The sequence below is a fragment of the Trachemys scripta genome, chromosome 8 (assembly GCF_013100865.1).
Source record: "Trachemys scripta elegans isolate TJP31775 chromosome 8, CAS_Tse_1.0, whole genome shotgun sequence".
In the NCBI taxonomy this organism is placed as follows: Eukaryota; Metazoa; Chordata; order Testudines; family Emydidae; genus Trachemys; species Trachemys scripta.
The window spans coordinates 18977625-18995583 of record NC_048305.1 but is presented as its reverse complement, the minus strand read 5'-3'; the positions used below and the strand labels follow the sequence as shown (position 1 = coordinate 18995583).

General features: G+C 42.9%; 1 protein-coding gene across 1 annotated transcript; it reads left to right on the top strand.

The window, feature by feature from the left end:
* The first annotated feature begins 10975 nt into the window (after positions 1–10975).
* Positions 10976–17445, top strand: MSX2 (msh homeobox 2). Its single transcript, XM_034779184.1, has 2 exons — positions 10976–11409; positions 15527–17445. Exons 1-2 carry the CDS (start codon positions 11058–11060, stop codon positions 15949–15951), a joined length of 777 nt encoding a protein of 258 aa, XP_034635075.1. The 5' UTR covers positions 10976–11057; the 3' UTR covers positions 15952–17445.
* Positions 17446–17959: the final 514 nt, after the last annotated feature.

The following is a 17959-nucleotide window of genomic DNA, read 5'->3' as shown; positions in this document are numbered from 1 at the left end:
GTTCTAGAGATGGGTTTGAACAACAACAACAACAACAAAATCTATCACTGAAATGAGCCTCTGTACTAAATGACTGGAATGGACACCGATTTTTAAAAAGGGGTTCAGAGGAGATCCTGGCTGTATCAGGAAAACTGGTAGAAACTATTGTAAAGAACAGAATTATGAGACACACAGATAAACGTGATTTGTTGGGGAAAAGTAACATGGCTTTTTAAAGGAAAGTCATGCATCACCAAACTATTAGAATTCTTTGAGGGAGTCAACACACACATGGATAAGGGTAATTCAGTCAATATAGTGTACTTGGATTTTCAGAAAGCCTTTAACTACATTCCTCATCAAAGGCTCTTAAGGAAACTAAGTAGCCATGGGATAAGAGGGAAGGTCCTCTCATGGATCAGTAAATGGTTGAAAGATAGGCAACAAAGGGTAGGAATAAATGGTGAGTTTTCACAATAGAAAGAGGTGAACAGCAGGGTCCGTACTGGGACCTGTTACTGCTCAACATATTAATTCATGATCTGGAAAAGGGGGTGAACAGGGAATTAGCAAAGTTTGTGGATGGTGCAAAATTATTCAAGATAGTTAACTCCAAAGCTATCTGCAAGGAGTTACAGATCTCACAAAACTGGTGACTGAGCAACAAATGGCCGATTAAATTCAATATTGATAAGTGCAAAGTAATGCCCATTGGAAAAAAAATCACAACTATACATATACAGTGATGGGTTCTAAATTAGCTATTGCCATCAAAGGAAAGAAACTTGAAGTCATTGTAGATAGTTTTCTGGAAACTTCTGCTCAATGCCCAGCAGTGGTCAAAAAAAGGCTAACTGTATGTTACGAACTATTAGGAAAGGGATAGAACATAAGGCAGAAAATACCATAATGCCACTATCTAAATCCATGATGAGCCCTCACTGTGAATACTGTGTCCAGCTCTGATTGCCCCACCTCAAAAAGGATATAGTGGAACTGGAACAGGTTCAGAGAAGGGCAACAAAAGATGATCAAGGATATGGAACGACTTCCATATGAAGAGAGACTAAAAATTAGGGCTGTTCATCTTAGAAAAAGAGACCACTAAAGAAGGTTATGGTAGAGGTCTATAAAATCATGAATGATGTGGCAAAAGTGAATAGAGAAGTGGTATTTACCCTTTCATATAATACAAAAACAGTGGTCCCCCGATGAAATTAATAGGCATCTGGTTTAATAAAAACAACTGGAAGTACTTTTTCACACAATACACAACTAACCTGTGGAACTCATTGCCATGGGATGTTGTGATGGCAAAAAACATAACTGGATAAGTTTGTGGAGGATAGGTCCATCAGTGGTTATTAGTCAATATGGTCAGGGCTGCAACCACATGCTAGAGGCGACCCTAAGCCTCTGCCAGCCGTGAGTTGAAGAGAGGGGTAGATTACCCCATAATTGCCCTGATCTGTACACTCCCCTTGAAGCTCTGGTATGGGCCACTGTTGAAGATGATGCTGGGCAACATGGACCATGGTTTGACCCAGTATGACAGCTCTTATGTGTGGGTTGTGGGTTTGGAATACCACCTCCAATTCAAATCCAAATTTTCCAGTAGGACCCTGTGAAGGGCCAAACTAAAACTCATGATTCAAATGCTCCTGAGGTTTTGAGTGCTTGAAATCCAGAGCTGAATTTTGTGGCTGAGGCTCATCTGTAGTTATAAAACAGAACCTCCATTAACCAAACCTTTATCCAAAACTCCCCATTATCAGAAGCAAAGTCATGTCCCCAGTATATATTATTAACACTGAAAACTCCTTGATTACTACAAATCTTGATTGTCTGAATGTCCTGGAGGCTGTTGAATAAGGCTGGATAATCAAGGCTGAGCTGTAAACTATATTTACAAACCATTTCCCCAGACCTGCAAGTTGTTGAAGTCAATTGAACATAGCTCAACCATAATGGGTCAGCCCATACCAAACCACTTGCAGAATCAGGACTCAAATTATAATCCAAATTGGTAATATTTGCCAGAGTCCTCATATGCTAATCACAATCTTTAGTCAGACACTCTGATTTCTTCACCAGACCTGCAGAAGAGCTGTGTGTAGCTCAAAAGCTAGTACCATCTACTAACAGAAGCTGGTTCAGTAAAAGATACGACCTCACCTACCTTCTCTTTCTCATATTCTGGGACCAACAAGACTACAAAAACACTGTGCAAACCACAATTGTCCTGGGAAGCCCTCTTAGCACCTTTCTGGAAATAACGTGTTTAAACAACACAGTTTTGTTGTTTTGGCCAGTATGGTTTGTCTGTAGAGTAGTCAAGATCTTTGAAAGACAGGAAGTGTAATAAATTGTAATCTGAGTCCAAGAAACATTCAAGATAAACAAACTTGGATTGTAAAAACATGAAGATTTATGGCAAAAATGTGCATCAGTCTATCAGAGAGTTAACTGGTCACAGGCCATGTACAATGGAATAGAACAGGGGTTCTCAACCTTTTTCTTGCTGAGGCCCACCTCAATATGCCATAAAAACTCCATGGCCCACCTGTGCCCCAGCAACTGGTTTTCTGCATATAAAAGCCAAGGCCGGCATTAGGGGCTAGCAAGCAGGGCAATTGCCTGGGGCCCCCATGAAGCTACGTGGCTCAGGCTTTGGCTTTGGCCCTGGGTGGGGCTTTGGCTTTCTGCCCTGGGCCCCAGTGACTAACACTGGCCCTGGTTGGTGGCCCCCCTGAAACCTGCTCAAAAGCTCCGGACCCCTGGTTGAGAACTGCTGGAATAGAAAATCATTTTGATTATTACATCACAAGGTTCCCTGACTCTCCAAACATATAAATACAAAATGTTGCCCTCCTTAAAAAGGTTAGGTGGAACACACCCTTCAGCTGAATGAGAAACTTAAAAACAAGTATACCTCTAGCAGTATAATATTTCCTGTACCTTGATAGTATTCTCCCCTGGAACTAATATCATCACTAAATGTAATGGGTTATAATTAGTCTATAATAACTGTGAAAATCATGGATCACCCCCAGGGAGTTCTGAATACAATTACATGAGAAATGGCTCAAAGAAAAAATTTGTAACCTTGAAAGGCTGTTTGGAGTCCAATTTGTAGGTGCTGGATAATGTATAAACTATTCATCTAGCTAAGATAAATAGATAAAGATCTGTCACTGACCAGGACAATAGAATTTACCAGACAGATAACAGGTTGGGATGTAAAATCAGGTGTGGGGTGTGAATTCTGAGTGCGCCTGTTCCTTGGATGGAAATCAGTTACCAGAGCATCTCAGGAGGTTGGCATCCAACTCCTGTGCCAACCAGGACAGCTTCCAGGAACCACAAGAGGGTTAAAAACAGGATCACACAGGAAGTGAATTCCCCCGATTGGCGCTCAGGCTGAAATAGCCCCGAGAGCACGCAATGAAATACACAAATTAACCCCTCCCCCCCACACACGTTCCCAAGGCTTAGAAAAGTATTTCATAATTTAATGTTCATACTATCCCACCTTCCCCGACAAGTATGGGATAATCAGCTAACTTGCTTTATTATGCCAATTAATAATAGTCTTTGATTGCAGTGGTAAAAAGGGAGATTTGCTGCTACTTGAAATGTACAAGTGTGTGTGTGGAAATAGATATAGTTTATGATGAGGTTACCAAACCAATCAATTGATCTGATAGTTTATCCCTAGATTCGGGTTCATTCAGAGTCAGTTTGTATAAAATGTACTCTGTAATTATACAGACACACTCATGCCAAAAAGGAGTGGGCAGCTACAGAAAAAGCTGCCACAATCAGGAGGATTTGAGTTTCTTTTTGCAAAATGAAGATTAGAAACAGTTGAGGATAATAAAAGGTAAAAGTGCTGGAAAGGGCAGCGTCTGTGTACTTAATTTCCGATGGCCGTTTTGAGCTTGGAATATGTCTCTATATTTCAAAGTAAATAAGAAATGTATTAGGATCATTATGTGATCCCAGTATGAAGGAGGGGTGTTTATTTTTGTTCCAAACCATTCTGCATTTCTAATGTTGTGGGTGGGAATATGCGGGACATCTGAAAACGAAAGCATATGAAAACTGACAGCAAAAAATAAAAGGTAAATATGTATATAAATACACACACGTGTGTGTGTGTGTGTGTGTGTGTGTGTGTGTAGATAGTTATGGCTACAGCTAGACATAACAGGTTGTACAAATCTAAATCAAGCAACTTCTTTTCGAATCATTTTAAACGATTGTAATACTTGCTTCGAACAACTTGCTTCGTAGAGATTGTTAATTAAGTGATTTTAATGGTAGAATGTGTCTATACGAGTTAAAAATGCTGTACAGCAAGTTCGGATGGAAATGAGCAAATCGCCGGCATACAGCTGTGTGCAAAGAACAATTTATTAGCTTGCACATTTGAAATGTTTGGGATTTTTGTTTTGTGTTCCTTGAAAGTCATAGATTTAAAAACTGTAACCGGAACTAAAAGGAAAATTCTATAATGTAGTTTCCAAGGTTCTTGATTACATTATTAGAAAAGTTCCTCTCAAAAAGCTATGTTGTCTCCCCACCCCATAATAGGATAAAGGGATGTTTAAAATCAGGAGATGGGAGGGGAACCCCATAAATACAGGGGGGCGATGTATTGCTATTGGCACATTGGAATCTGCCCAAAACACAACGGGAATTTCAAAGGGCGCTTTTATGGGGCCATTGATCGATCGCCTATTCTAGTAACTGTATGAGATGTTCGGGGATATCCCGATCCATTCACTCAATTCTAGCAGGGAAGGCTTAACAGGTGTCCAACTTTATTTTTAAGGGCCTTTTCCAGCTTCAGTTGGAATCAACAACAATTCTTCCATGGACTTCAACGGGATCAGGATCGGGCCCTTGGTCTGGAAACAGACAGTGTGGTGCATTAGGTTAGACAAACGTCCTACATGCTGCTTCGCCTTCTGGGCCTTATTTTCCATTGGGGAGATGGTCGTGTAAATGACAATAGGATTCACTCTGGAACGCTCAGTCCTATTTATACAACGGGAAGCAAACCCGCAATTGATGGACTGTGATCAATATTATTATCCATAGCAGTGAGAAATAGAGCATCTGAAAACAAAATCTTCATCTCTTTCCACCCGATCCTTTTTATGATGACTTCTCTCGTTTTACTATTACCTAACAAATAGTGTGTGTGTGTCTCTCCCCCCCCCCCCATTGAAGGTTTCCCTTTTATTTATTTTTAAAGCCATTACCCTGGAAAAAAATCGTTTTCAGTCCTTAAGGGCAAAAAACTGTCAGTAGGTTTCAGGAACCAGACGCCTGCTCTCTAAAAAGAAGCTATCATCTGACTCTTGTCAAATAGAAAATACATATCTCGTTGTAAATATAATACCTCTTTGGAGAAAATTTACCTTTGCGGGGGGGGGGAGAATCTCTTATCAAAACGGTTATTATTCTGCAGTAACACCGTTCGATAGACAATGAATGTCATCGACTGCCGGCAGTCACTAATAATATGGTTAGAGGACAGACTCAGGGAGTAATTGTAGCAAAGGATTGCACTGGATTCGAGATCTAAAGGATCGAATGTATTAGAACCTCTTCTTTACTCATTCACTTTTTATGTTCATTAGCGATTCTCAATGGTTTGGTTCTGCAAAGACCCTCCCTGGGCATGCTCTTTCCCAACACATGCAGAGCCCGGTGGAGGGAGCAAGATCTGGGCCTTAATGTACGTACTCAAAGCAAAGGGTAGGGCGGCTTTTAGACCCATCTCTGTAGCTAGACGGGAAACAAGAACAAATCATTAGCAGGGGGTTTCCATCTTCCGAGTGGGCTGTTCGACACCACTCTCTGACAGTCAGGGCTTCAGAAATGTAGTCTTCACAAGAACCTAATGAGAACGGCTTTGAAAACGCATCTGTAAGCTCCTGTGTTGGTAACCAGTTCCGATTGCTCTGAGGCTGTAATGTTTTTCCGATTGCTCTGAGGCTGTTTTTCATTCCTTTTTCGGTGTCTGAAGATAAAGGCACATGAGCTAGAATTCAAACGCCTTTCTGCTGGCTTCAGTTCTCCCTTGGTAAGGGTGATAAGAGGAAGATCTCAGACATCTGACAAATTAAAGGCTTGCATCTGCATACGCCTAAATTGGAGGTAACGTTTCCTCTGTGTGCAAGTCTGAGCCCATTTTAGTACCTTTATTTCCAATCAGAGTTTATGCTTTAGCCTCTTAAAAAACTTTTTTAAACTGCAGTATTTCCCCCAATTTTTTCCCCACTTGCCAGCTGCACAATGCCTTGTTTTAAAAATCTGTCTTTGTAATGAGATCTATTCAAAATATCTGAAAGGGGATTTTTGTGGGCTGGGGCCTGGGGGAGTCACTAGCGTCTAACAACGTAGCAGAAGTGTTTGGTCCTTTCACAACAATGCAAACAAACTGCTTGTAAATGACATTAGCTTGAATTCGTTTGCAAATGTCCCAGACCTAAGTGATTATTAACGCACTGACTGTTTTCATGACTGATTATCTGCTGTACAAAGAGGAAACCCAACTTCATGGAACACCAACTGGAGCTAGACTAGTGGAAGCGGGGATAGAATCAGTCCCAGTGATGTGGATGGAGTTGTTCCCAGTTTACACCAGATCAGAATCGTACCCGGTACTGCCAAACACCTGACAGGGAAATCTGAGTTAGGCGGAGGAACTGGGCGTTCACATAGTTCTTATTAATTACCGTTCAGGACAATAATAAAATAATGATTGTCACTGATGTTCTTGTTCTTAATAAGGCTGGTGACAATATTGATACAGTAATTATGATGTTGTTGATCCTGCTGCTGGATTCCTTCTCCTCTCCCCTGGCCGGAACAACAGACACGAAGGCAAGCTGAGTGGCCAGGCAGCTGCCCCAGGGTAGACGGGGGGCTGGGGCGGGTGGCGGGGCGGGTCTGACTGGGACAGGCAGTCGCTGCTGTTGCTGCTGGAGCCGGTCAAACTGCACAGCACTTCCCCCAGGAGCTTCCCTTTCATCTCCCCGCTCCTGGCGCCTTCAAACAGCCTCAGTTTGTCTGCAACGTCTCTCCCCCTCCCCCCCTCCTTTTTGCTCTCTCTCTCCCTCCCTGCCCCACTCTTGAGGCTGAGTCCCAAGGCCCAGGCACACCCTTCCCAGCTGGTGCAGGAGAATAAGTGATGAGTGGGGAGAGCCGAACCTGCGTGTCGGAGCGTGGATACAGGTTATGTTAAGCCCCAGACGGCTTAGCGGGTGCGAACCCCTCTGAAGCCCGTGGGATTGTTGCTGCGTGTCTAACAATTGTTCGCTCCCAGTCTCCCCTCCAGAACTCTTCCTTCCATCCCCACGCCGCACACTTGGAGTGGGAAGGTGCCCCTGACCTTGGCAGGATCCCTGTCCTTTTCTGGGATCTCCGAGCCCAGGCTTCCGGATACCTGGGTGGGGGTACGCCAAGCCAAAGGCAGCCCCAGAGCTTTTAAGGTTTGGCGGGCAACCCCCCAAGTTCTCCTTTCTAGAGCAAAGGTTCGTGACATTTGCTTGGAGATCAGGAGATGTGACGCGTGTCTCTGGGGAAAGGAAATGATACGGCTGAGACAGGTTGTCGGGTCTCTTTGATCCCAGCGGGAGGTGGGCGAATAGTCAAATAAACGGACTTGTGATTATTTTCCGGAATGAAAGAGAAATTTATTTGGGTTCACAGTGACTCCTGGGGTTGTATTAGCCATGATTTGACCAGAAGCCGGACAGCCACCTAGCATTCCTGAAAATGTTCGCAAATCCCAAATTCTAGTGCGGGTATTTATTCATCCAAAATTCTGTCCTAGGAAGTTAGTCATCCTCTTCTCCTATCTTAAAAGATGCAGGCATCTAGTCGGGTTGCAGAAACGAATTCCTGTGATTGAAATAAACAATCATAGAAATAAAGAAATGTCTGAAGGAACAGTTTGCGAACAACTATAGGCTTAGAATTATCCAGCCAGACTATTTACTTTGGCAGAACATCGGGGATGGGTTCAGGAAGGCTTTGCTAACCCAAAGTGATACTAAATGGGTAGCGAATATCATCCACGACAAAAGAGCTAAACTCGAATAGTAGCAACCGACCCAATGGTGTGAGACATTTATGTAACCAAATCTTAAATGGACAGTGTGCTATACAAACACCTATTCAGGCATGTTTGCTGCCCCAAAGGGGATACAATCCAAATAATGCACATCAAACACACACACGACCACGCTTGTGATATAACGCACGGGCCACAGCAATGCAGCAGTGAAAGGAATTCGAATAGAATATTCTGTCCAGCTGAAGAAATACACCCAGTGTACTCGATTCTTGAAACAGTGTCACCCTGACCTACCCCCCAGCAAGCATTCTTTCTTTATGGATAGTTGGAAGGTGCATTGACTTTGTGAATACGGTATAATTATCTGTAGCATTTAAGCCAATCGACAATGGTTTACACTGACGCTTCATTGTTCCCTAGACACACATTGTTTCATTATTTTCATTAATTCTCATTTACTTGTCATGATGCAGGGAACGCGGAGAGGGGGGGGGGAGTGGAGGGATAAGAGGAGATACGAAGTAGACGAACTGCAGCAGGATGGTTTGCAAGACCATAAATAGGAAGTCACAGTATGTAATTTAAATTGCTCTCCAACCCATTCTCTACACTGTGTAACCTGTGGTTTAACTTAATGAGAAAATGACCATGGATCATATGTGCTGTTTACTGAAGTGGCAAAAAAATAATAATTCCAACCTATTATTAATCCATCTGAAAGCTTCTTCAGTGCTCTGCCTCTTTTAATAGTTGCTGAAACTGTCTATGGCTTCGAAACGTCCTGATTTTGGTCTTATAAACTAGATCTTTGTTGAAGATGTGCCTGTGAGGATTGTGTGTAGAGGAAAGACTGTCACTGTATTGCTACTCAGTCGATCTCAATACAGTGTATATTTTTACAGATGCTGGCTGGAATTTAGAGGAACGATTAACAGCTACTGTCTCAAGAGCTGAAAAGGTGGCTAATGGGCTAGAATATCTGAAGTGGCATACTAGGAATAATTCTTACCGTTTTGCTATTTTTAACCCAAGGGGGCCTGTTTTTTCACTATATAGACCTTTAAATAACTTGGGTTTAGTTTCAAACGTTTTAAAACGTTCGATTCTATTCCACTTCTGAGAAGTGGTAGCCCCCAGTTGAGAGACAGAGAAGAAAGCTAATCTAGGCCAATCCAGACAAGGGGCATAATCTTTCGCTGTCCTTACTCAGGCAAAATGCCTCTTGCCTGAGTAACAGCTACGGGATCAAGCCCCGGATACCGCTCGGAGAAGAGTGCTCTCTCATATAGACGAACACAAGGTACATAGCACATAGGCGCCAGAAACCAAGGTCAAGACCAAGTGGTTGTAACCGTCTGGGATATTAATAAGAAAGGGGTAAACGCTCTCAAACTATTGAGAGGCAATGGGTCGATGGAATTAATACTACTAACCACTTAGTGTCAAAAATAAAACCACCTTTTAAAACAACAACTCTGCAATATAGTTTTGCTTTGGCAGGTCCCGAGTCTGTACCCCACTCCCACCCCTATACTCCTGCTGCAGTCAGTGGAAATCTGGGCGGAATCAACCATCAAATAAATAAATATAGACTCATCAGTTTTGCAGGGTTTGTGTTAGGTTTAACTGCCCCCGCCTATATTTTAAGCTTCCATTTTTTCTGAGCGTTTTAATAGCCATAGTTGCCAGCATGTAATTAAATAATTATCATGATGAAATTACGCTCGTTATGAAGAAAATGTATTTGCTTTTATCCGCACAGCGATTAAAAGAAATGCTTTTAATTAACACACCCTTATTCACACTAAAGGAGTCAAAAAGAGGCAAAATCCTTCCCCCCTCCCCATAAAACTACATCGATATGTTTGCAAACCGAGGACTGCAGAATCATGTCCCATGCTTATTAGAACCACATTTATTCATCATTATTGTACGCGTGCAATGTATGTGAACAAAATAATCATTACAAATCCCGCCTTTGTAACGTGGTTTTAACTGGCGTGTGTCTTTGCACTAAGAAATAGAGCAAAAGTGCATTTGTAGTGAAAAATGTTCAGCTATTAAGATTATATGTTGATGTAGGTGTCCTTGCCAAGCTCTACGGAATTCTCCCCTCTGAGGTACGGGAACACTGAACATATGTTTACCCCATTCGAACCTCACTGGCATTGGATCCGAACGGAACTGCACGAATTTGCAAATGAAATTATTCTTTTCACGTTCCAAAGCGTGTTTTGTAGCGTTCGGAGGTGCTGGCGGAGCAGCAAAAAAGGGGGCGAGGCACGTGCAATTTCCCGTAGTCTCGTGTGTGTATTCTGACAAAAGACTAAATAGCAGAAATTCACAAATAAGGATCGGGAGACAAGGATCGCTAGTGCCCTGATCGAGCCACAGGTAAAAGTGGCGGTGACTGGAGGTATTCAGATGACACATGTTTCCGTGTCGGACAAAAACACCTGGGATGTGATTGGAAGTGGGTAACAGTTATGCCGCAAGTTAGAGAAAAGGAGTGTTTAAAATGGGGGGAAGGGGGTTTAAAAGAGAAAAATCTGGAATCTTAGAATCCTCTTCATTTAACCTGCCTTAATTACCTTACTGACTTTTCCTGCTTTGGCATGATTATAGCCCTGGAAGGCTCCTTAATAACAGTCCGTTTGCTGCTCATGTCATTAACTCCTAATTTATTTTTTAAAAGGGGGGGAAGCCTCTCAGAACCAATCACAAGAGTGTCACCTTCACGTCATCCTCCAGGGCTGCTCTGATTGGCTCGGCTGGGTTGACTCAACTTCCCAAAGGAGGAAACAACAACTGAGCACCCAAAAAAAGAAGCAGGAGGGGGTGGAAATTGCTGAGTGGCTGGAGCTGGCGGGTCCCTGAGCAGTAAGTAGTAGGAGCCGCACGGAGTCGGAGGGATACAGGAGCAGAGCTGTGTGTGTGTGTGCCAGGCGCAGTGCACAGGGATCTGTGGGGGTGCGCAGCGATGTCTTCTCCTTCCAAGACGAAGGAGGTTTTCTCCTCGGATGAAGAGGGCCCAGCAGCTGGTGCCGAGGATCATCACAAAATCAAAGTCTCCAGTTTGCCTTTCAGCGTGGAAGCGCTCATGTCCGACAAAAAGCCCTCCAAAGAGGTGCCCCTCACCCCCGGCGGGGGAGGCATGGAAGGAGCTGGCCTGGGCACCTCCAGGAACCTGCTGCTGCCAGGGCACGGCTCCAGGGAAGCTCACAGCCCCGGGGGGCTTACAAAAACCTTAGAAACCTCGTCGGTCAAATCGGAGAATTCCGAAGACGGCAGCTCCTGGATTCAAGAGGCCGGGAGATATTCCCCTCCACCAAGTGAGTGCTGCCCGGAGCTGGGGCTCTGACACTAGCGGGGCTAAATAGAACAGATGGGGGTTGTCTAAGTAAGAAATGCGGCGTCTGGGGGCTGAGTCGTGCGCGTGGGAGAAGGGTCTGTATTGGGGCATGAAACCAGATCTGTGACCGCGTAGCTTCCAGGGAGGGCGCTGACTCTGCCTTTGGGAACTAGCTGGCTGCTATTTCCTGATTTAATCTATTCCTTCACGTCCAAGAACGAGTCTTTGAGCGGTAGATTTGGATGGAGGGTGGCTGGCTAGACGCTTTTTGGCCTGAATAAGTGAAGATCCGGAGCCCCACAGCAATTTCCCAGATACCGCATTTGTCAGTAGAGATTTTCAAATTAGATCGCAAATTGAACTGGACGGAGCGTGGCTTCCAAGGAGAATTCCAGTGTTGTTATGTATGATACTGGCTCCCAGAGCGCTTCTTTTGACACTGTGCGCATGAATGAACCCATCCGAGCTGGCTCCGCTAAGTGCCCTAAAGTGTGTGAAACGGGGGAGGACACTGTCATGTCTTCGGGATCCGCTCCCCAGCCTCCCTAGAGGTGTTTCCCCCCTCCCTCCCCCAATGACACACGATCCACAGGCTAGTAATGCACGTAAAGCCATGCTTCAGAGCGAATTCCATCTGTAGCTATACAACAGTGTGTGGACACTTGGCATTTCGCCATTGAACTTCGCAGCTAGCCCGCTTAGATCACATCGCGCCTTTCTAGAGTTAGTGTTTTGGGCCCTTTTAAATTCAGGAATATAGATGACTTAGTATGACAAAAAATATATTTTAAATGGCCATGCAGCTCCATACTTTCCCACATAGAGAGTAGCCAATGGTGTTACGCACCTGTAATAATAGATCGATCAATACACCTCGAGCTTGTGTTGAAAATTAAAATGGGCTGCTTTGCTTTGATCTAATAACAGCTTCACCAACCTATATGATCTGCTTAGTCTATCTTGGAGGAGTTCGGTTTGTAATCTAGTATCAGGAAAAGAAAGTTTCAGCAAGGCTATAGATTTAACTTTTCCAGTACCTGTGTATTTTCCTTGACTTTCAGAGCTTCAATTTTCATTGATCCCCTAAATTAATCTGATGTCTGGGACGTTCTGAAGAGATTGTGTGACAACAGACAGAACAGTGTAAAAGGGAAAAAAACTTATACTCCTGCGTCATTCTTGTGTAGAAAAGGTCTCCCAATCTCTATGTACCCAGGTTTGCTAGGGAAGGGTATGAAAATACCTTAAACAAAACCCCTAGAAACGCTTTGTGTGTGTGTGTTGCTCTTTCTATATTTTACTAGTTATAGCATACAGCTTCTAACAAATTATGACCTGGAAATAGACAAGGCCTAACGTTTTTACCTAAACACCACTCCACATATCTCTTTTCCACGATCATAGATTCACTGAGCTCCCAGCTTTTTTCTCGCTCCATTAGAAATTGCCAACGATGCAGAGGTCACAATATTCTATAATTTTAACATGTCACAGAAAATACATACTGGGATTTAGAAGTATTTTTGGCTCTTCACGGAATTCACTATTTCGGAGGAAATTTTGCCTGCACGGCGGTCCTAGGTTTTGATAAAATAAGGCTTGATGAAAATTGGAGACTTCTACCCTTATTAGAGAGGGTTCCCTTCCTCTCCAGCCTCCATTATCCCTGTCAAATAACTATTGACTCCCGACACTAGATGAGTCTTAGGGGGTTGTCTGTAGGTCAGTGACTTTGTCTGGGTTCTTACAAGAGATGAGATAGATCATCTCCCTGCACACTCTTGGCATTTTAAATAGGTTATTTGAAAAGTTATGTTTGGTTGAGGGAGTGATCAGTGGGACCAGAGAGGAGTAGCTTAAACTACATGGTTGGTTTCTTTGACACAGGTAGTATTACCCAGTCAGGTGATGACTGTGTCAAGGATTTGCCAGAAAAATATAGTGAAAAGCACAAGATACCTTTAAAATAAGCTATTGCACCAAATACCGTAGACTGTCCACAGTAAAGACGGTGAAATGTGTTCTAGTGCTCTGTTTATTATCACCGCTACACTCAGGTGACTTATTAGAAAGGATGCCGAAATGGTGAAAGATACATAGGTTAAAGTTTGCAGATATTTGGCAGTAAACCTTTGACTGGGATTTTATTAAAAAATAAGTACTTATATGAGGTCACAAGTCTCTCCCCCCTCCCGCCCCCACTACACACACACATACACATGTCGCAGAAATCTTGACGTGTTGGGACAGTTCCTGATGCCATTTGAAGATTTGCTTTTGATTTCAATGGAATAAAACTATCTCGTTTTCTGTGATTGCAATTTCGAGATAAATCCTTCATCTACCCTCCTAGTCTTCACATGTTTTGTAAGGAGGGAAAAGGCATAAGTATGAAGCCCCTTGTCTAACCATGCCTTTGGAGATCTTTCCTAAGAAACATATTCATAGGAGCATCTAATCATAATTTCATTTTAAAATGAGCCCTAATGGAGTGTATTAAGTGTAGCAATTCCATGTTTACTGTGTTGTTTTAGGAAGTTATGGGACTGCACGAAATACCCACACTGGCTGCATAGTTATGAAAATGCCCCCAATGTATTAACCACAAGTTATTTTGCATTAGAAAATACTCCGCTCTTCAGTAGACAGAATAGGGATTGAGAATTTAAGGTTTACTTTTATTTTGGGCAATCCTTTCCTTCCTCTACTTTTTCGTTTGGGGGGTTGTTTTGCAACACACGCATTTCAAACTCATTGCCCAGTCTATTTTAAAATTCAAAACGCCCTTTGAAAAAAATTGCAAGAGGCAAAGGAAAAATATATTAACAAACAGAGTGCACAAACACTGACAAGTGTGTATGAAATAGGACCAAAACTGTGTCTAAAATGCACCAGCCGTTTAGGGCAGGTTATCATTTTCGAAATCGCACTGAAGAACGAGCTGCCTGTTAAATACTTCGATTTAAAGCCAATTAAGCGTCCCGGGTTTTCAAGTTGCTCACATTTTAGTCATTCTTTTCAACCCAAAAGGTTACTACTGAAATGCAAAGTGTTCTAAGACAAATCAGTGATCCTCCTTAACATAACAATGTAAATGATGTGGCCCGGATTACAATGGAACACGATAGGTAACACATTCCACATCTTGCATTGGCCAGAGATGCTGCAGTTATAGGGGGTTTTTAATTGGCCTATGTCATAAAAGCTACATGTCGCCTTCTTTCCTTCCTGTGCTTTTCTTTCATTGTTTGTTGGGTTGGGGAAGGGTGGAAGAGTGAGAGGGGCTGTGAATTATCTAAAAGAAAAAGTAATAAAACTGCCCGATTTCTCCCCCTCCCCCCATTTCAGTGGAAGCAGGTAGAGGTGTCAGCTAGGGTGACCAGATAGCAAGTGTGAAAAATCAGGACAGGGGGTGGGGGGCAATAGGAGCCTATATAAGAAAAAGTCCCAAATATCAGGACTGTCCCTATAAAATTGGGACACCTGGTCACCCATCAAACACAAAGAATATTATCAGATCCCATTCTATAGCTCTCAGGCAAAACGCCTACTAGGACTGCAGGATTTGGCCTAAAATGTTATTCCCAATGGAAAAATCCCTGAAGAGTGGTGGTGATGATGGATTTATTTCTGTCCCTTGCTAGACATTTTACTTCTGGGAACTTATTTCTTTAATAACGCATTACACTTTGTTGTACACAGAGAGTCCTAGGAATTCTTGCTCACCGAAGCTGTTAAGACATTTGCACTGTACTCTGCATTTATGTGGTCTGACCCCGTGATGTCCTCACATGTCGTTTCCTTTTTGTTGATTTTGTCACTTAAAGGCTTATGGGGAAAGGGGATTCTCTATCTGCCTTGTGTAAAATGGGGCTGGGATTTCTCTATCAAACAGCCCACGACCCAGACAGCAATGAGTTCAAGCACTGCTTATAAGTCATGTTCTTAGTACTTCATATTTGGGGGTTATCTCCAGGAGGGTGTGAATGAAACAAATCCCAAACATACTCACTCTCAAGCTTCGTTTTCTTCCCCCCTTTTTTGTTCTTAAGCATTCCTCCTCCTTTTTTTTTAACTGGCCTTTTCTTTCCTTCCAGGACATCTGAGTCCCACCGCATGCACACTGAGGAAGCACAAGACTAATAGGAAGCCCAGAACCCCTTTCACCACTTCCCAGCTGCTGGCTTTGGAGCGCAAATTCCGCCAGAAACAATATCTGTCCATCGCAGAAAGAGCAGAATTCTCCAGCTCTCTCAACCTCACAGAGACCCAGGTCAAAATCTGGTTCCAGAACCGGAGGGCCAAGGCCAAGAGACTGCAGGAGGCCGAGTTAGAGAAGCTAAAAATGGCAGCAAAGCCCATGTTGCCTTCTGGGTTCAGTCTACCTTTCCCCATCAACTCTCCCATCCAGGCGGCCTCACTGTATGGACCATCTTATCCTTTTCACAGACCTGTGCTTCCCATCCCACCTGTAGGACTCTATGCTACTCCTGTCGGATATAGCATGTACCACTTATCTTAAGAAGATCGAAAGGAAAGCAACGGCGATATAGACTTCCTGGCGGATTTTGTCCAATGCGAGAACGCACTAGAAAACCAGTTCTGGTCATTGTTTCTGCCGGCTTCTATGTGCCATATCAAGTGTATCGGAGTTTGCATTAGAAAAGTAAAGCAGCCTGTATGCTACAGGTTGGGAACACAGCCAGGGTCTCCTCTCAGCTTGATCTGAGCAATCAGACTCTGATCTTGAAAGAAAAATATAAAAACATATACAATTAAACAAATATAGTTCTCTTTATATACTGCACACGGGACAAAGGAAGCGGTAAACAATAAATCCTGTATTTTCAAGGCATAGTTTCCTTATCCCCTTCCTAGGAGGCCCAAGACCTGTTTTAAAGTAGGAGTGGTTCCTTCCTTAAACTAAATCTTAAGCCTTGTCACTTAATATTTAGGAGATTAAAGGTATCCTCGAGTTTTGTTTTTAAAACAAACCTTAGAAGACAGAGAATCACTGTAAATAGGAAGTAGACCCCAGTAGAGTCCGACTGAGGCCAAAGGCAGCCAGTTCCTGCATTTTCAAACGGAGCCACCCTGCACCCAAGCAACAAAGAGCTTTCCCGGACCGCAGGATCGGGCCCCTAAATGAGTAAAGTCTATAATAACTTTACCCAACCCATTATCGGATCATTTCCCCCCCCTTTTTTTGTAGAACTCGCTTAAACATTTTTTTCAAAGCATTCTGGGGGAGGGGAGACGCACAAAGAGGGCAATAGGCAAAGAGTTTTGTCTTCATCCCTTCCTACTTTGCGTGTTTAATAATTTCACCTACAGCCAGGTGTATGTATGCTTGGCTCTATGATGCTATTTGAAGGGAGCGGGGTGGAAGCATACTATAGAGATATGGAGAAAAGAGGTGGGCTATTTTTTCCCCCCAGAGTAGTGTGTGTGCAAGGACTCTCAAACCATAACGCAGAGTTGTTTTTTTATTTGCAATAATTTGTGCTTTAAAAAAATCACCTTGTAAAGAATGCCAATATAGTGAATCATGCTTAACCATTTCTTGAAAACACCAATAGATTCAGGTACCAAAAAGAAACATATGGGACAACGGGATGTCACTGCTCTGCAAACGGATCTCTTTTCCTGGATTTCACTGGGGGAGTTCTGTTTACAAACCAATGGCACGATATAGCCCAGGCTTTTTCTTATAATCGTTATTGTTTTATTATTATTATTACTAGCGCTAAACTTTGTGGTAAAGTTACTATAGAGGATGCAGATCGCTGAAGGCAGAACTTCTGGATGCATTTTTTTAAAAGCATGTTGTGAAAAAAAAGAGCCACAAAGTTTTGACCTACTCCAGGATGTGTTGTCTTCCACTGTAGTTCAGTTCCCCCACCCTTCTCCACTCCCATTATATTAAAGTCCCTTTGAAAGGGATGACGTGTACAATTTTATATATTTTATTGAAGATTTATTATTTCTTATCTCTTTCGAATTAAATTAAAAAACAACAACCTTGTTTAATTGTGTCTGGGTTTGTCGGTGTTCGCAGTTATTTCAAGATAACTTTTTCGCTCTGGTTGTCTGTCCTGGGTCATGATCAAAGAAGTAATCAGAACTCCTCTTTAGGTTGCCTTTATTATTCGTTTTCCCCACCCCCCACCCCATAAATCTTAAAGTGAAAAAAGGCCAGATATGCGGCACAGAGTTGAAATTGAGAGCCAAAAATTCACAATCGAAAGCCTAACCTGTGAGTTGTTCTTGTTTTTGATAACTCTTCCTAGGCGCTTCTGCTCTTTACACGATATTTTATGTAATAGTTAGATCATTTTGGTTATCGCTTGGTCCCGATGCCCCTCACGCTGGCATCTCTATTCAATCCTGACTCCAGTAGAGTTCCCAATGATGTACACCCAGGGGGAGATGAGAATCAACCCAGTAAATTCTCCCCTTGTAGTCAGTGACAGGGAAGGATTGAAGGTTGTGGATCTAAAAGATACACACACCAGGGTTGAAATAATCGA

What these genes read in the sequence shown, in the direction of transcription:
- MSX2 (XM_034779184.1), top strand. Translation starts at nt 11,058, where the DNA reads ATGTCTTCTCCTTCCAAGACGAAGGAGGTTTTCTCCTCGGATGAAGAG. An exon ending in GAGATATTCCCCTCCACCAA is followed by an intron (nt 11,410 to 15,526) that starts GTGAGTGCTGCC and finishes CTTTCCTTCCAG; the next exon opens with GACATCTGAGTCCCACCGCA.